At 38.3% G+C, this 16,135-nt stretch overlaps 1 protein-coding gene across 1 annotated transcript in view; it reads right to left on the bottom strand.

The window, feature by feature from the left end:
- LGR5 (leucine rich repeat containing G protein-coupled receptor 5) overlaps positions 1–16,135 on the bottom strand; it is a 146,945-nt gene that overhangs the window by 69,725 nt on the left and 61,085 nt on the right. The window contains exon 2 of the mRNA XM_031000975.3: positions 11,496–11,567. Coding sequence (XP_030856835.1) covers positions 11,496–11,567 — 72 coding nt within the window. The remainder of the gene's footprint in view (positions 1–11,495; positions 11,568–16,135) is intronic.

Below are 16,135 nucleotides of genomic sequence, written 5' to 3'. Positions count from 1 at the left end.
ACGCTCAAATTTAAAAAAAAATTACACTTGCATTTCCTACTGTTATTTTTTCCTCCCTCATTCTCCTTTTCCTCCCTTTTTCTTCTTCTTGTTTATTGTAAGATTACTTTATTATAACATGTCATTAACATTGTAAAAAGCACTCTCTCATAATTTATATCATAGAGATAGGTCAGGGATTATTTTTGTCCACATTTTGTAGATGAAGACACCAAAGCTCCAAAAGGTTTTATGGAAAGTGAAAAACATTGTCGCTTTCCTTATTTATTTAAATATAGTCTAGTCTTCTTATGGAGCATGGAAGCCGTGTAATAGCAGTGCTACTTAAATAATTGGAGTAGAATGAACTTGAACATGATAATTCTTGTGATTTAAAAGAAAACATTTCATCAGACTACTTAGCAAATTCATGCTGGCTCCTAGAAATTGCCGCTTTATTTTCCAACTTTTACAAAGCACACGAGAGTGAGAGGGCATACAGTCTATAAATGTTAAATTAATTTCTTCTAGAAATTTGATGAGGGCTATCAGGCTTAATGGTAATAGTTTTCCCTCTTTTTCCATTCTAAAAATCTGGATGATATTTGCCTATTTCCAGTTTTCTGGTACTGTTTTCCTTCTCTGTGATTTTCCAATATTGATTTCAGCAGTTCTGTGACTATTTCTGAATTTTCCCACTCTTTGGAGTTGTAATTTACCTGAACAATTAACTGCTGTTAAACTATCATTTAAATGTAAAATTTCTGAAAAGTCTTTTATTCTTTTATAAAGTATCAAAATATTCTCATTTGGAAAAATATTGTCCTAAATAAAGTTAGCCAAAACTATGATAATATAATTAGTGACTCTCAAAAGATACATAAGTGATGAAACCAGTATAATAATAGTCTATTAAAATTGATATTCATGATTCAATTCAATTAATTAATTTGCTTTTGTTGCTTTTAGGGCCAACTACATTTATAGGTTTGGCTTTGGTTTATCAATACAGGAGCCAAGTATCTGAGTCATATCAAGAATTAGAAATATGATGAAACTTATAGTAAGATGTAATTTGCCTCAACTTGCAGTAATGCATGACAGCAGCAATTGACTAAGCCCACAGTGGTAGGTTTTCTTTTACAAGGTGCCCCTGCTGGTCAGATGGGACCAGATACGTAAGAGCTTAACCTTCTTGTATTCATCTTTGGTAAGATTTGCAGAAGCCAATTTAGTGCCTTGGATATAAGAATCATGACATTTCATCAACTAATTTTCTCCCCATTTGAGAAAAAATATCTTTCCTAATACTCCTTGAAAAATTGCAATTTTCAAAAACTGTATCTACCCCCTTCCATTGTTCTAGCCAATGCCTCAAGTGATGCCGTCATTGTGTTAAGCATATCCAATTTGTCAAATCCAGCCAAAAAGTTTCCTTTCTTAAACTGTGTATTCATGAGCTGTGCATTTTGCTTTCATTATTTGATATAATAAAAACATTCAGATTTCAAGGTTCAAGGGCTAAGAATTGTTAAGGACTAAGACCACTGGACTGAGTAAATGAACTCTTTCAAGTCAATAAGGAGATACTTTAATGTTCATAGGGCCCTGTGGTTTCTTTTTTTCTTTCTTTTTTTTTTTTTTTGAGAGGGAGTCTTGCTCTTTCGCCCAGGCTGGAGTGCAGTGGCGCGATCTCGGCTCACTGTAAGCTCCGCCTCCCGGGTTCACGCCATTCTCCTGCCTCAGCCTCCTGAGTAGCTGGGACTACAGGCGCCCGCCACCACGCCCGGCTAATTTTTTATGTTTTTAGTAGATACGGGGTTTCACTGTGTTAGCCAGGATGGTCTCGATCTCCTGACCTCGTGATCCACCCGCCTCGGCCTCCCAAAGTGCTGGGATTACAGGCGTGAGCCACCGTGCCCCGCCCCTGTGGTTTCTTTAACCAGACTAAGGAAGTTCAATTTTAATTCCTTTATGGAATCTTCCTTAACCATCTCGGTTAACAGCTCTCCTATAAGATACATTCTATACAATGTAGCCTATAATGGTTGATTTTCTACCCTCCACCCTTTCTTTTAAAGGTGTTATTTTTGTTTGTTTGTTTGTTTTTGTTGTTGTTGTTGTTTTTTAAGATCCTGGGCTTCAGTGATCCATCCTCCCAACTCAGCCTCTCTAGTAGCTGGGACTACAGGTACGCACCACTCTGCCTAGCTCATTTTGTACCCTTTTATAAGTAGTCTGATTATAGACTCCTAAGCTCAAGAGTCTTATTGCATGCACAGAGTATGGAGCTCAACTGATATTTATTGATCGTTTGATCTTGTTTCCAAAGGCAGCTGGCCATACTGCCTCAGTTGCTTCAGATCTGGCATAACTATTCCAAGATAGCTAGTCACAAAACCAGACTAGAAACAGCTGAGGAATATTCCTTCTTTGTTATATATCAAACTTAAATTCAGCAATTTCTTAGAGCACTTTCAATATGCCACATATAGTGCTTTTGGACATATAAATAGTAGCTACCATTTATCAAACAGTCCATAAATGCTAGGGCACAATATTCAGTACTTTATGGGCATGATGCTATTTGTTTATAACTATCACATTAAACAATTGGCATCATCTCCATTTACAGATGGCAGAATGGGCCAAAGGGAGGTTATTTGCTCACACTATGTAGAAAAGTTCACAGAAGAAAGTTTGGTTCAAATATAGCATTTTGACCCCAAATTGGGGGTTTTTAATTATTACTCTGGTTAAAGGAAGGCTGGTCTCAAGCTTAGGTTGGTCAGGAGCAACCCTGACCTAAAACAGGAAAATGCAGGGACACAATGGCTGTATCACTTGAGGCATTGGCTATCAGAAAACCATTGCCCATTGCTTTTTATTTAAACTCCTCTCACTGCCTTTCAGATTCAGCACAATCTTACTACTTTTACCACTATGACTGGTCATCTCTTCTTTCTTTTGCTAGGCTCTCTTTTAGTCTTCATTGCTCAACCATAGATGTTCCTCAAGTTTCTGTCCTCACACCTTTTCTTTTTTTCTGCTCTGCTTAGTGGTACTCAAATTTTAGTGTTCATTGCCATCACTTTAGAAGCCATAAAAATTCAGATCCCCAAGGCCCTAATCCTGACCCAGGGAACCAGACATTCTGGGAGAAGGACTTGGAAATCTGCATTTTTAATAAGCAGCTCCAGTGATTTTACTGTAGATTGAAAAACTACACTGGGAAACACAGAGCCTCTCTCAAGGTTCTCTCTCAAGGTTCCCATCCACCCAGCACCTTCAACCATCACCTCTTTGTAAACCACTCTCCAATCATTATCTCTAGAACAGACCCATCATGCTTCACACTTACATTCCAACAATGTTACTGACATTCCCATTTAGATGTCCTGCTGCCCCCTTGCACTTAGTATATCCAGAACTGGGCATCCTCTTGCCTCCAAAATCAGTTCTTCCCTTGAATTCCCTGTTTTTGTCCTTCACCAGCTCCTGACACCCGATTTCATAACCCTATTCAGACTCATCTCTCATCTTTAGACCTCCCCTTTAGTCCCTATGTTCAACCAACTGATGAGTCCCTGACTGCCTTCGTCTGTTGGGGTGCTTTCATATATTCCAGTGGTTCTCAGCCCACCTGTACAGCTTTGAAATAAAAGATGTCTGGGTTCCCAGTGAGACCCATTAAATCGGAATCTCTGGGGACAACCCCTGGTCATTAGTAGCTTTAAAAAGTGTGCTAGGCGATTCTAATGCATATTCAAGGATGGGATACTTTGAAGTAGTCCTCTCTGTTTAATATTTATAAGATCACCTGAAGACCTTCATGGTCTCCATCCCCAGAAACAATGATTAATTCATTAATTGTTGACAGAATTAGGACAGGTGATTTGTTAATGGATTTTAACAGGTACCCAGCAGGCTAGGTGCGGTGGCTCACTCATGTAATCGCAGCGGTTTGGGAGGTCAAGGCAGGTGGATCCTTGAGATCAGGAGTTCGAGACCAGCCTGGCCAACATGGTGAAACCCCATCTCTACTAAAATGCAAAAATTAGCTGGGCACGATGGCGGGTGCCTGTAATCCCAGCTACTTGGGAGGCTGAGGCAAGAGAATTGCTTGAATCCAGGGGGTGGAAGTAGCAATGAGCTGACATCGTGCCACTGCACTGCAGCCTGGGCGACAGAGTGAGACTTTGTCTAAAAAACAAACAAATAAAACAAACAAACCAAAAACGAGTTACCCAAATGAGACAATGAGAACCTGAACTAGGTGGTGACAAAATAGAGTGAACAAACAGGAAACACAAGGTGGAATTATGAGCTTTAAGACTTGAAAACTGGCTGAATATAGGAGGTAAGAGAAGAAAATGACAAGGCAGGCACAAGTCTGGATAATAAGAATGCTGGTGGCAAGCAGGCAAGGTAGGAGAAAATGCTTGTGGGTGGCTGGGCAGGTGACACATGAATGAATCTGGTTCTGCACATGTTGAGTTTTGAAGTATTGATGGATAGTTGGTGGAGGTGTCACTTAAGTAGTTGGGGATTTTCAAAATGTGGTAGCTAAACTAGCAGTATCGACATTACCTGGAAGTGGTTTATAAAGCCACTTGACTTTCTCCTCCCAATCCCTGGCCTGCTGAAATTCTGTGATGGGGCCCAGAGATGTGTGGTTTTACAAGCACTACAGGTGATCCTGATGTCACTAGATTTCGAGAACCACTAGCCTACAGTAGTGGTCCTCAAGCTTTACCATGCATCAGAATCACCTGGAGAGCTTGTTAAAGGCAGTTTTCTGAGTTTAACCCCCAGAGTTCCCGATTTACCAGGTTGGGGTGGGGGCACATGAATTTGTATTTCTCAAAAGCCAACTCATAAAGAACAAGTTTAGATAAAGAATAAATAACAAGGTGGTGCCAGTGCACCACTGTCCAGGGACAATATATTGAGAACCATTGGTCTAGCAATCAAAGGCAAAAGAGATCTGGTCTGGAAACATAGATTTGGGGGTCATCTATATGAGTTTCTCGCCCAGACACCTATCGTAGCCTCCTACCAGGTCCTTCGGCTTCCATAATTCCCCAATCTATTTTGCATGCAGAAATCAGAGAAATCTTTTAGGTTTATAAATCCTATTGGTTCACTAGCTGCACACAATCCTCCAATGGCTTCCCATTGCTCTTATTTGAATTCCATACATGGCTTAACTGGCCCTGCACGATCTGGTCTTTTCCTTCCTCTCCAGCTGCATTCACATCACTTCCCTCTCTCTTACTCTGCTCCAGCCATACTGATTTTTTTTGCAGATCCACAAACACATCACGTTCTTCCCACCTAAGGCCTCTGCTCACACTGTTCTCCTGCTTGAAATACTGTATCCCAGCTCCAGGCTCCCAATCCCTCCTCCACCTTCTCATCAGTTTAGACATCACCTTCTTAGACCTTCCCTCCTTCTCACTCCTTGTTATTTGTTCCTTATCTATACCATGTTTGTGTTATTCACTGCTCTTGTCACAATTAGCAAATATCATATGCAGTTGTGTCCTTGCTTATTATCTGTCTCCTCCACTCAATTGACAACTTCCTGAGGGCAGGGGCTTGCTGAATGAATGAATGAAACAAACACAGCAAGTCGTATTTGCTCTTATGTTCTTAGTGGCTTCATAAATATGTGAATGGAGGAAGTATAGAGAAAGGAGACAATAAAGTTAAGTGGAAATATATGAGGGATGTCTACATTTTATAGGTGGTGGGGGAGAATGGAATGCTAAGGAGAAAAAGGAGGCAGAGAGGTAGGGCACTTTCAAAACAGTGGCTTCATTGTCGTAACAAAAGATATACACCACAAACATATATATACATACACAATGACCGATATCTAAATGTCTATATCTAGCTGGATGGATAGTCATTTGGAAGACTACCCATGCAAAATAACTGCCGTGAAATAACACTTGAGTTTCAAGGAGGCAGTGTTTATAATCAATGGTCAGATCTATGAAGACAGGAGACGATCACTGTGAGAAGGCCAAGGGGCCTGAAGATTATTCATGGGCATGAAGATGTTTTCATTTTATGAACACAACTCAATATGTGGATTATAGTTTACCAAAGTTCTTTGATCATTGTTTCATTTGATCCTCAGGAAGAAAAAAATCTCAAAAGACAGGCAGGACAGCTATACAGATGCTATTTTCAGTAACATGCTGGGGAAGTAGAAGTAACAAGCCTAGATTATGCTTTCAGGAAGTTTAGTGATCTCTCATTACAAATTTCATCTGTAATAATAGATATCTACTATTTATATAGAGATTCGTCATGTCCAACCATAATATGAGCAAACGGTTCCAGGGAACAATAGTAACTTAAAAACAGACCTCCCTAGAGCTTCTCATGTTTCTTTTCTAAATCGAGTATTTGATTCCAGTAGCACTAGAATCTGGGAAGATTTTAAAATGCTACTTGGAAATAAAGGCCTTTAACTTGGACAATTTTAAATGGTAACAATTCATTCCCCCCTCCTTATTTAGTCAGACTACCAAGATAAGTTTAATGTAACTTGTGGACGCCAGCAATAGTCACCATCTGCCATTAGCTCCCAACATCTCTACTACACTCTGATGGCCCAAATGTAGGATCTTTTATTTGTCCACATAGCAAGCGTTAACGGAAGTTCCTAGAAGTGAGTAAATAGAAGGAGGAGAGATACTGTTGGAGGGAAATGCAATGATTTCTCAGGTTATTAAAATAGTAAAAGAACTATCTGCAATCGTTGCCTATATCCATTAAAGCTCAGAATTGGAAACAGTTTGTCAAGTCCAGGATCCCTGAGATTCCTGCAAAATCAGGCTCATGAAAAAAGAAAAGAGGGGGTTAAAATCTTTTTGAAGGTGTTTTCATTTTACTAATACAACTGTATATACAGAATATAGTTTACCAACGTTCTTTCATCATCCTTTCATTTGATTCTTGGAAACACCTTAAAAGGCAGACAGCACCATTCTCCTCTGAGGCCTAGTGAGCATTAAGTGGATTATCAGCTAGTAAGTGGCAGAGCCAGGATGGGAATCCTGGGCTTCTGGATCTAGATTCTGAGCTTTTCTTTCTATACAGCACAGCTTCCCTAATTTCGACCTGCTTTTCTTTCTTTTTGCAAAAGAAAAAGACTCCCCTTCTCTATGCACGGGCACATTGCCACCAGAAGGACAATTGGCCTCTGCATATCTGGTCACCTTGTAGAGTCACAAAAACAAAACAAAACAAAGCAAAACTAAACTAAACTAAACAAATAAAAAACAAGACTGAAATGTGTCAAAAACTTGCGGCATAGGTAGTAAGTGTTCTAGAATGTCAGGAAGGAGAGAGGAAGACAATTTTCTGTAATAGCTGTTCTTCTGAAATACTTTCTGTAACTCATCATTCAATCAAGAGTTACAATGCTTTTTTTTTTTTTTTTGAGACTGAGTCTCACTCTATCACCAGGCTGGACCGCAGTGGCACCATCTTGGCTCACTGCAATCTCTGTCCCCCAGGTTCAAGCGATTCTACTGCCTCAGCCTCCTGAGTAGCTGGAACTACAGGCGCGCGCCACAACACCCAGCTAATTTTTGTATTTTTAGTAGAGACGGGGTTTCACCATATTGGCCAGGATGGTCTCGATCTCTTGACCTCATGATCCATCCACCTTGGCCTCCCAAAGTGCTGGGATTACAGGTGTGAGCCCCTGTGCCCGGCTGAGTTACGTGCTTTTTTAAACATTAAATCAGTGTATATCTCTAGCGCTTTATTGATTCTTACAGGATTTTGATCTTTGACACCTTTGTTAAGGCTTAGCCATGGATGAGAGATGAACCATGGCTATCTACACAGTTTATAACATAGTTAAAAGAATTAAATGAGAGAAATGATATATCCGGTAATTAGAGCTAAGGGGAAGAGTGATAATGTGGCTTTATTAATAGTGATTTTTTTTGTTTGTTTTTGAGACGGAGTCTCGCACTGTAACCAGACTGGAGTGCAATGGCCCAATCTCGACTCACTGCAACCTCTGCCTCCTGGGTTCAAGCGATTCCCTTGCCTCAGCCTCCTGAGTAGCTGGGACTACAGGTGCCCACCACTACTCCCAGCAATTTTTTTTTTTTTTTTTTGTATTTTAGTAGAGACAGGTTTCACCATGTTGGCCAGGATGGTCTCGATCTCCTGACCTCGTGATCTGCCCGCCTTGGCCTCCCAAAGTGCTGGGATTACAGGCGTGAACCATTTTACCCAGCTGATAGTGATTTTTAAAGACTGAGTTTTATGGTGGGAGGTTTCTTAATATTATTGATAGTGTCAGTGTCAGTTTCCTATTTAATGTATAAAGAGATAAAGCACAAAAATGAGCTGAATAAGCTGAATGAAAGACTTAACACTTTCATAGTGTCCTAATTGTCATAACACACACACAAACACACACACCCAGAGAGAGAGAGAGAGAAAGAGAGAGTTAACATTTCTAGCTGTATGGGTGGTCGTTTATTAGTTCAAGTAAAATATATACTGCATAAACATGGTGCTTAAGTATATGTACTTACATGTAAAAAATATTATCGAAGACTATTTTGGACCTATTGAACAATGCTAGATTGGTGAAATTCTACACCTGAAAGTTCTGATGATACTTTTCTCATAGATAGTATATCATAGTCATAGATTAATAACCTGAATATCCAATCTCTTCCTCCTGGGAAGACAGCTCTTCATTGCTTTCTTTCACATTCCCAGACACATGCACAGACACAGACACATATATACACACTGATCATTACACAACTCAGTTTATAGAGCATTTAAAAGTGTTCAACTATGCAAACTACTGTGAAATCACAGTGCTAGGTGCTATTGGAGAAAAGAAAAGCGCAAATAAACCATGCACAATTCCAACCGTCCCTCCACTTTCCGAGCATGGCTTTGAAAGTCATTTTGAATCTTAGCTTTGACCTAGGTTTGAATCTTGGCTCTGATACATACCAACTCCATTATGTTGGGTAAGTTCCTTATGTTCTCTGTATTTAAGTTTTCTTATCTGTTAACTAGGAATAATAATATCTGTCTTTTTGGGGTTCTTATAATTCACTGAAATGATGTGTGTAAAGCACTTTCAACAGTGATTGGCACACAGTAACCTATTATTGTAGTTACTACACTTATATTATTATTTTTGAAGATTGTATAGCCTAAAAGAGAATATAGACTTAAGCATATGTCTAACAGAAACAATCAACAGCATAAAAAAAATGTTCTGTTAAAGGGATATTTTTTAAACAAAAAAAATAGAACCTCCCCAAACCCCTAAATTTAGCTTTGGGAACAAAGGAATAAACCAAGAAGAGCTGATCATTTTTCCAGGTTTTATAAATACTAACTTCTTTTGCCGCTAAATGAATAATGATGTCTTTAAGACATCAGTTAGGTGCAGCACAGAATTATATATGGAAAAGCAGTCTTGATCTTAAATTCAGCAAGTCAGCCAGCTTAGCAGAAAGAATTCCAGAACAGAATGAGGCAATGGAATGAATAGTCTTTAAAGGGTCTCCTCTATTTCTGAAATTTTGTGATTCTATGGTCAAGATACTTGATGAAGTTTCCAGAGAGATAAAAATAAGACAAGGCAGAAAAGTATTAATAGTAGCATTTTCAAATGGTAGTTCTCTCCGCAAACACCATTGCTTTTTTTGTGATTTTTTTTCAACTATCTTTTTAAAAACTGGCCTTGGAACAGAATTAATATTCACCTCATGAAGAAAGAGGAGTTATTTTGAATGAGTTGGGTCACTGAGGGAGGAAATCTATTAAACAAAGTCCTTGGGGAAGTGAATTATTTATTGATTCAGCTTGTGGTCTAAAGTTGAGGTGTGTGTTGAGGGAGAAGGGAAGCATTTTGCCATGAGATATTATAAGGGAATTAAAGGGAAAAGGATAGGAAGGGCATACCTTAGAAATATGGGGGTAATTTCTATATTAATTGTGGAAGTATAGGGAGAACAAGACGGATGTAATTTTTTAAAATTCTGATGTTTGAAAATTATTTAAAATAACCTTTAAAAGTGTTGACTAATGTCAATGAAAATCTGTTACTTTTTTCTTAGGGAGTTGACATGTGTAAGAAACTCCTTTTACATATTTTGCTTTCTCCTTAGTTCATTCATTAAAAATTTACAGATTATTTATTATGTACCAGCCATGACTAAGACAGACATTGTTCCAGCTCCTATGAAGGTTAAATCCTAGCAATGGAAATGTCCTGAGACAAAAGAGAAGATGGAAAAAAAAGTCCTGGGACCTAGAGTGAAAATCTATTCCATGAATGATAAAACCTTCTATACAATCTAGAAATCTAAGATTCCCTACCATAACCCTTGATATCAATTTTATCACATGCAACTGATTTCAGTAGTAAAACAATAGCATTTCATAAAATATAATGCCATCAAAAATAAATATAGATAAAACTCCAGAGGGGAGAAATTTCAAAATGTTATCCTCTTATTCTCTTGAGAAGGTGGTTAACGTAGTGTAATTTGGTTATGATGAAACATTCTTTCCACCTCCCATGGTGGATTCTGTGGTGCATTAACAATTTAAATTACTCCCCAAATTGGACTCTGACTTCAGGATTTATAAAGAAAGTATTTTCAAAAGAGGTCATTACCTAAACAATTCCTTTAATCAACAGTCAGAGGATTGACTCAACTGATGGTGCCAAACGTTCTACACTAGGGCTGTGATGGGGTATCACCTCCTTATCCCCATCATTCAAAAGCGTAAGAGGATCAAATGAATTTTTAAATGCAGATTTTTGATTTATACAGTTCTTTTTCATCTTCTGAAAAGTGGTTACTAGACTTAATCAAAATTCCTCTGTGTATCATTAACTAATTTTAGCTTCCTCCTTTTTTAGTTTTTATTTTTAGTGTTTGGAAGAGCCCAGTTTTAAATCTTCTGTGGATTTCACATTTTTCTACTGAAGCCTTGAGGGAAGCTAAATTTAAAAGTAGGGAAATAGTAATTAAAAGTGATTAGGACAAGAAGTTTTGGTGCTATGCAATGTGGACTCAATTCTCCCTGTCATAAGCCGAACCAAGCAGCAGTTTTTGGTTTTGATTATAGCTTTACTTGCGATTTTAATAAACATGAACCAGTATTCAAACTTTTAATATCCTGCTGCTTAACTATTTCCAAAGAGCTATCCAGCTCTTTTAAACAGGCTTTGTTTTAAAATTTTAATTTGTTTGGCTCAGTCTCACCTTAGAAAGTTGTAGCCTTATGGTAAACTCTTTTATAAGTTGATTTCCAGAATCATAAGCAATTCTATTTTTGCCCCCTCCCAACTAAGTGTTTCCTCATGTTCCGAAATTGTTGGTGCTGACAGGTTTTCTGCCTTGTTTTATCTGGTTCCCACAGTAAGTATGGGAGACAAACACAAGAATGTGCCCAGTGTTGACTGGATGCATCAAGACTACAGTGATACTTACAACTCCTCCAGGAAGCGGAGACTGGGCAGGGGATTCGGGAGCAGCTGACTGATGTTGTTCATACTGAGGTCTCTGGGGGGGAAAACAGACAGCGTGTGAGGAGCAGCGAATGCCACCACAAGGAAATCCAGCTGTTCAATTCACACATTTCCAAACAATACAGTAAAATGAACTCATTCCCCTGCTTGACAAATGAATTGCTATTCTACATCTTAAATATTAATGCCTTTTCTCCAACATTCCCCGCAACATCATGGGCTCTCTATCAAATTAGAGACCCTAGGAGGAATTTACATGGAATTCAAAATGATTTAGACCATTCATGGGCATGGTTGTAATTCTTTATGTTTAAAATTATGTGAGTAGGACAGCAAAGGAAACAGACATAACTCAACTCTAGACGTAACTCAACTTTGTGTCTTGCTTTAAATTGTGTGACAAAGAGAAATGTCTTCACCGTGCAACTCTAGAAGTCCTGTTTCTCTGGGACTTTAAGCACCTTGTAAAAACAAATGTTTTGATTCAAAGAAATTTAAAAAAAAAACAACAACAAAACAAGACAAAAAGCCTATTCCCTCCTTCTAACATGTTCCTTTTGCAGGTTCTCAGATTGCATTAAATAAGTGAAATGAACCATAAAACGAGGGTGTAAGGTGATCCTGCTCTGTAGCACACTTCCTGCTGGGCCTGCACAGTAGTTCCTGGCACAGGAAACAACAAGCCACTTTAAGCAGAACTCAATCAATTTTTGTTTTAAACGAAACTCTGTGTAATTACATTTTATTCTGGTTTTTTCCCCCCTATTTCTTTACTGTCTCTTACATAACCCCACAGCATCATGGGTATATGCCCTCTGTATCTCAGAGGCCAAAAGACTGACAGCTGGACAGATTCTAATCAAGACCAATTCAGATTTTATGTAATCAGCTGAAGGTCACTTAAGAAATGACTTGTTGCACGAACCTGAAGATTCAGAACTTATGGCATTGTATTCTCAGACCAGGCCTCCATTAAAATGTATCTTGAGAAGAGATAATGAAGTTCCTTTCAACCTGAATTATTGCTTTTATTAAAGTGGACACATCCATTGCACCTAACCAGCTGATTTCATTCACAATATAACTTGGTTCTTTTATCAAATATTGACTTTACATCAATGATGCTAAGAATTGAGGAATCATTCACTCTTTGCCTTTAAAAAGTCACAATAATGTGCAAAGAAGAGAAAATATTTTATTAATTGTTTCAGAGTATGGCACCACCCCCAAATTGCTATTAATTTTATTATCTGTTAGTGAACAGTAAATAATGAAGCCAAGTAAATGCTGTGTTCTTAAGCTAAGACTAGACAATGCCATAAATATAGACTAAAATTTTTTTGCATTGTCCATATTTCAAAAATCTGGATTTTTCTGGCGTTGTCTAGATAAAAAAGTCAAGTAATTGATAAACAATTTCATTTTTTTTGGCAAACATTCCTGTGAAATAGCACAGTCATTAAGTTCACTGAACAGCCATGTTTTAAACTGATCAATGCAGTTTCTGGATTCCTCACAGTGATTATAGAATCTCTGCAAAGACTTGATATTTCTCAGGAATATTCACTTTTTAAAATTTGATATCCTACTTATTTCCTAAAAGGATCAAGGTGGTTTGATTTTGGGGCATGTCTATTGGTAACACAGATCAAACCAGTCTCGACATCAAGACATATGGTGTGGAGAGCATAGATTTTCTCTCATATTTTTCTGTGTGATGTGCAAATCACTTCAGAACAAACATTGATCTTGTTTATCTGCAGAAAGCTCTAAATAGAACATGGTCATTTACATATTAAGGTGATTCATAAGCACTCCACATTATTTTTAATATTTGTTACCCTATTTCAAGCACCTGGAAGTGAGGCTTATGTAAGCATTCACTCTCTGGTTCCCACCTGAACACTTTTTATGGTGGAGGAGACTAGGGCAGCAGAGAAAGCACAGGCAAGCCTGAGAAGAGCATCTTGGGTGGGAACCTAGACTTTCCTATTTATTAGCTGCATAATCGTGGGAAAACTAACCTCATTATGCAGCCTTCCTTATTTTTAAACAAGGGTGTCTCTATGTTAATAGCTTGAAACCCTATGATTAGCCATTTCCAATCAAAAGGGAGTGACTTAATTCTTTTCTTAAAAACGAAAGTACCTGGCTGGGCATGGTGGCTCATGCCTGTAATCCCAGCACTTTGGGAGGCTGAGGCAGGTGGGTCACCTGAGGTCAGGGGTTTGAGACCAGCCTGGCTAACATGGTGAGCCCCCATCTCTACTAAAAATACAAAAATTAGCCAGGCATGGTGGTGGGCACCTGTAATCCTAGGTACTTGGGAGGCTGAGGCAAGAGAATCGTTTGAACCCAGGAGGCAGAGGTTGCAGTGAGCTGAGGTTGTACCATTGCACTCCAGCCTGGGCAGCAAGAGCGAAACTCTGTCTCAAAAAAAAAAAAAAAAAAAAGGAAAGTACCTATCTTTTCCAACAGGAATTAATAACTTTACTGTGCTACCTGACATATCATATTGTAATTCCTCTTAGATAATGACCTAGTACTAGAAAACCAACCCCTTACCACCTGTTTTCTAATACAGGCTGTTTTCTTTTAAAAAGCCTCTAGCAGTTCATATAAACTTGTAGCAGAAAATAACTTTTAATAGCAATGATCTAAGACCAAATGAAATGGGCCTCTAAAATAAAATTCAAAATGGACAAGGTAAAAATTAATTTGCCTGCATTTGCTTTTTTCCCTTCTGTGTGCACTTTTGCATTGATGTTAAAATGTAATTATGGTTCTCCAGCTCAGTGTATTCCAAACTATCCACGGTGAAAGACGAAATTTTTTAAATTTCTAATTTGCTGTGGACTTACACTATTATAAACTATAATAAAAATTGATTACTAAAAAGGTGAAATAAAAATACAAAGATATACAAAATACAAGGCTCAATATTTTATTATGTGATTTAACAGAAATAGTTAAATGACTACAAAAGTTTCCAGACTTTACTCTGAAATTCTTATCCTTTGTGGATCAATAAAAACAGCCGTGGCCTGGGGTGGGTCCTTGACTTCTCTTTGGTGAGCGATGCTCCTCTTGCCTTCATATCAAGAATGGTGAGGCTTAAATTACTTTTAGCCTGCTCATCTTTGACTTACCAATGATAGAATTAGAGAATGTTTGGCTGTTAGAGAGGACTGAAACTCACCAGGGTGAGAATGCTCATTATAGGTGAGGAAAATGAGGCTCAGTGAGGTGAGGTGGCCTCTAAGTTTCAGTGCAATATTTAGGGGGAAAGCCCAGGCCTGGAACCTAGGTCTAGGCCCTAGGGTTTTTTGTTTTGTTTTGCTTTCTTTATTTTTGTGCACCACCTTTCTAATTTATGCAAAATATCTTCATTCTGACCCTTAAATTATTTTTAAACCATTCCTTTTATTTTTCTAAAGCATTTGGTCTTTTTGACACGTGGTACGCGTATAACCTTAGCAGCAAATGAGGGGTCTTAAAATAATTTCCAAGCCTGTGCATTATTTACTCTTTAAGTAATTATTTTAAAATGCTCTGTTTTTTTAAACCACATCTTGCCCATAATTCAGTTTCCTAAAAATCAATGAAGCCACATAATGAATTTCTTGATGTTTTGTCAAGATGTAGAAATTAATTTTGAAGAACTGGTCACTATGTAAAAGGATTTTGTAAGAAATGCATGATTGATTTCCGTTGTGACAAGATGGTCAAATAAGTTAAACCATTCTGCCCTGTCTCTGATCCACCTCTTATCTATGCTATATTACTGATCACGTCTAGAAATCTAGAATAGAGATTGCAAATTCCATGAGAGCAGTTGTTATATATAGGAACCAACCCAGGAGCTTTAAAAAATGTTGATGTCTGGACTGGCACAGTGGCTCACACCTGTAATCCCAGCACTTTGGGAGCTGAGGTGGGAGGATTGCTTAAGGCCAAGAGTTTGAGACCAGCCTGGGCAACACAGGGAGACCTTGTCTCTACAAAAAAATAAAAAATAAAAATAAATAAATAAATAAAAATTAGCTAGATGTGGTGGTGTGTGCCTGTAGTCCCAGCTACTTAGGAGGCTGAAATGGGAGGATCACCTGAGCCTGGGAGGTTGAGGCTGCAGTGAGCCGTGGTCATACCACTGTACTTCAGTCTGGGTGGCAGAGTGAGCCTCTGTTTTAAAAAATGTTGATGTCTAAGTTTCATCCCCAGGATTTTGGAGTTAACTGATCCAGTGTGGGCACTGGAGTTTTTAAAAGCTTTTCAGGTGACTCGAATGTTCAGCCAGGGCTGAAAACAACTGCCTGGAGTAACTCTAAATTTTTAGGCCAGTTCTCTGACCCCTACAACTCGAAATTGAGGAAGCTTAAGATAATTAAAGGTACTGTTTCTTATGGGTTCCTATGGGTTCCATCCCAGCAGACAGTATCTTTCCCTTAAAAAGGTTTTTGTTACTTGCAGCTCTATTTTTTTTTCATTTTACAGATGTTAACTGAGCATTAATGTGGTCAGGTTTTATTCTAGGAACACAGTGGAGAATATATCGGAGTCATCTTTAACTTTTCCCTTTCCCACCATCCCTATGTCCATAAG

This window comes from Gorilla gorilla, chromosome 10 (assembly GCF_029281585.2).
Source record: "Gorilla gorilla gorilla isolate KB3781 chromosome 10, NHGRI_mGorGor1-v2.1_pri, whole genome shotgun sequence".
NCBI classification, from domain to species: domain Eukaryota; kingdom Metazoa; phylum Chordata; class Mammalia; order Primates; family Hominidae; genus Gorilla; species Gorilla gorilla.
This window is presented reverse-complemented; position numbering and strand designations above follow the sequence as displayed.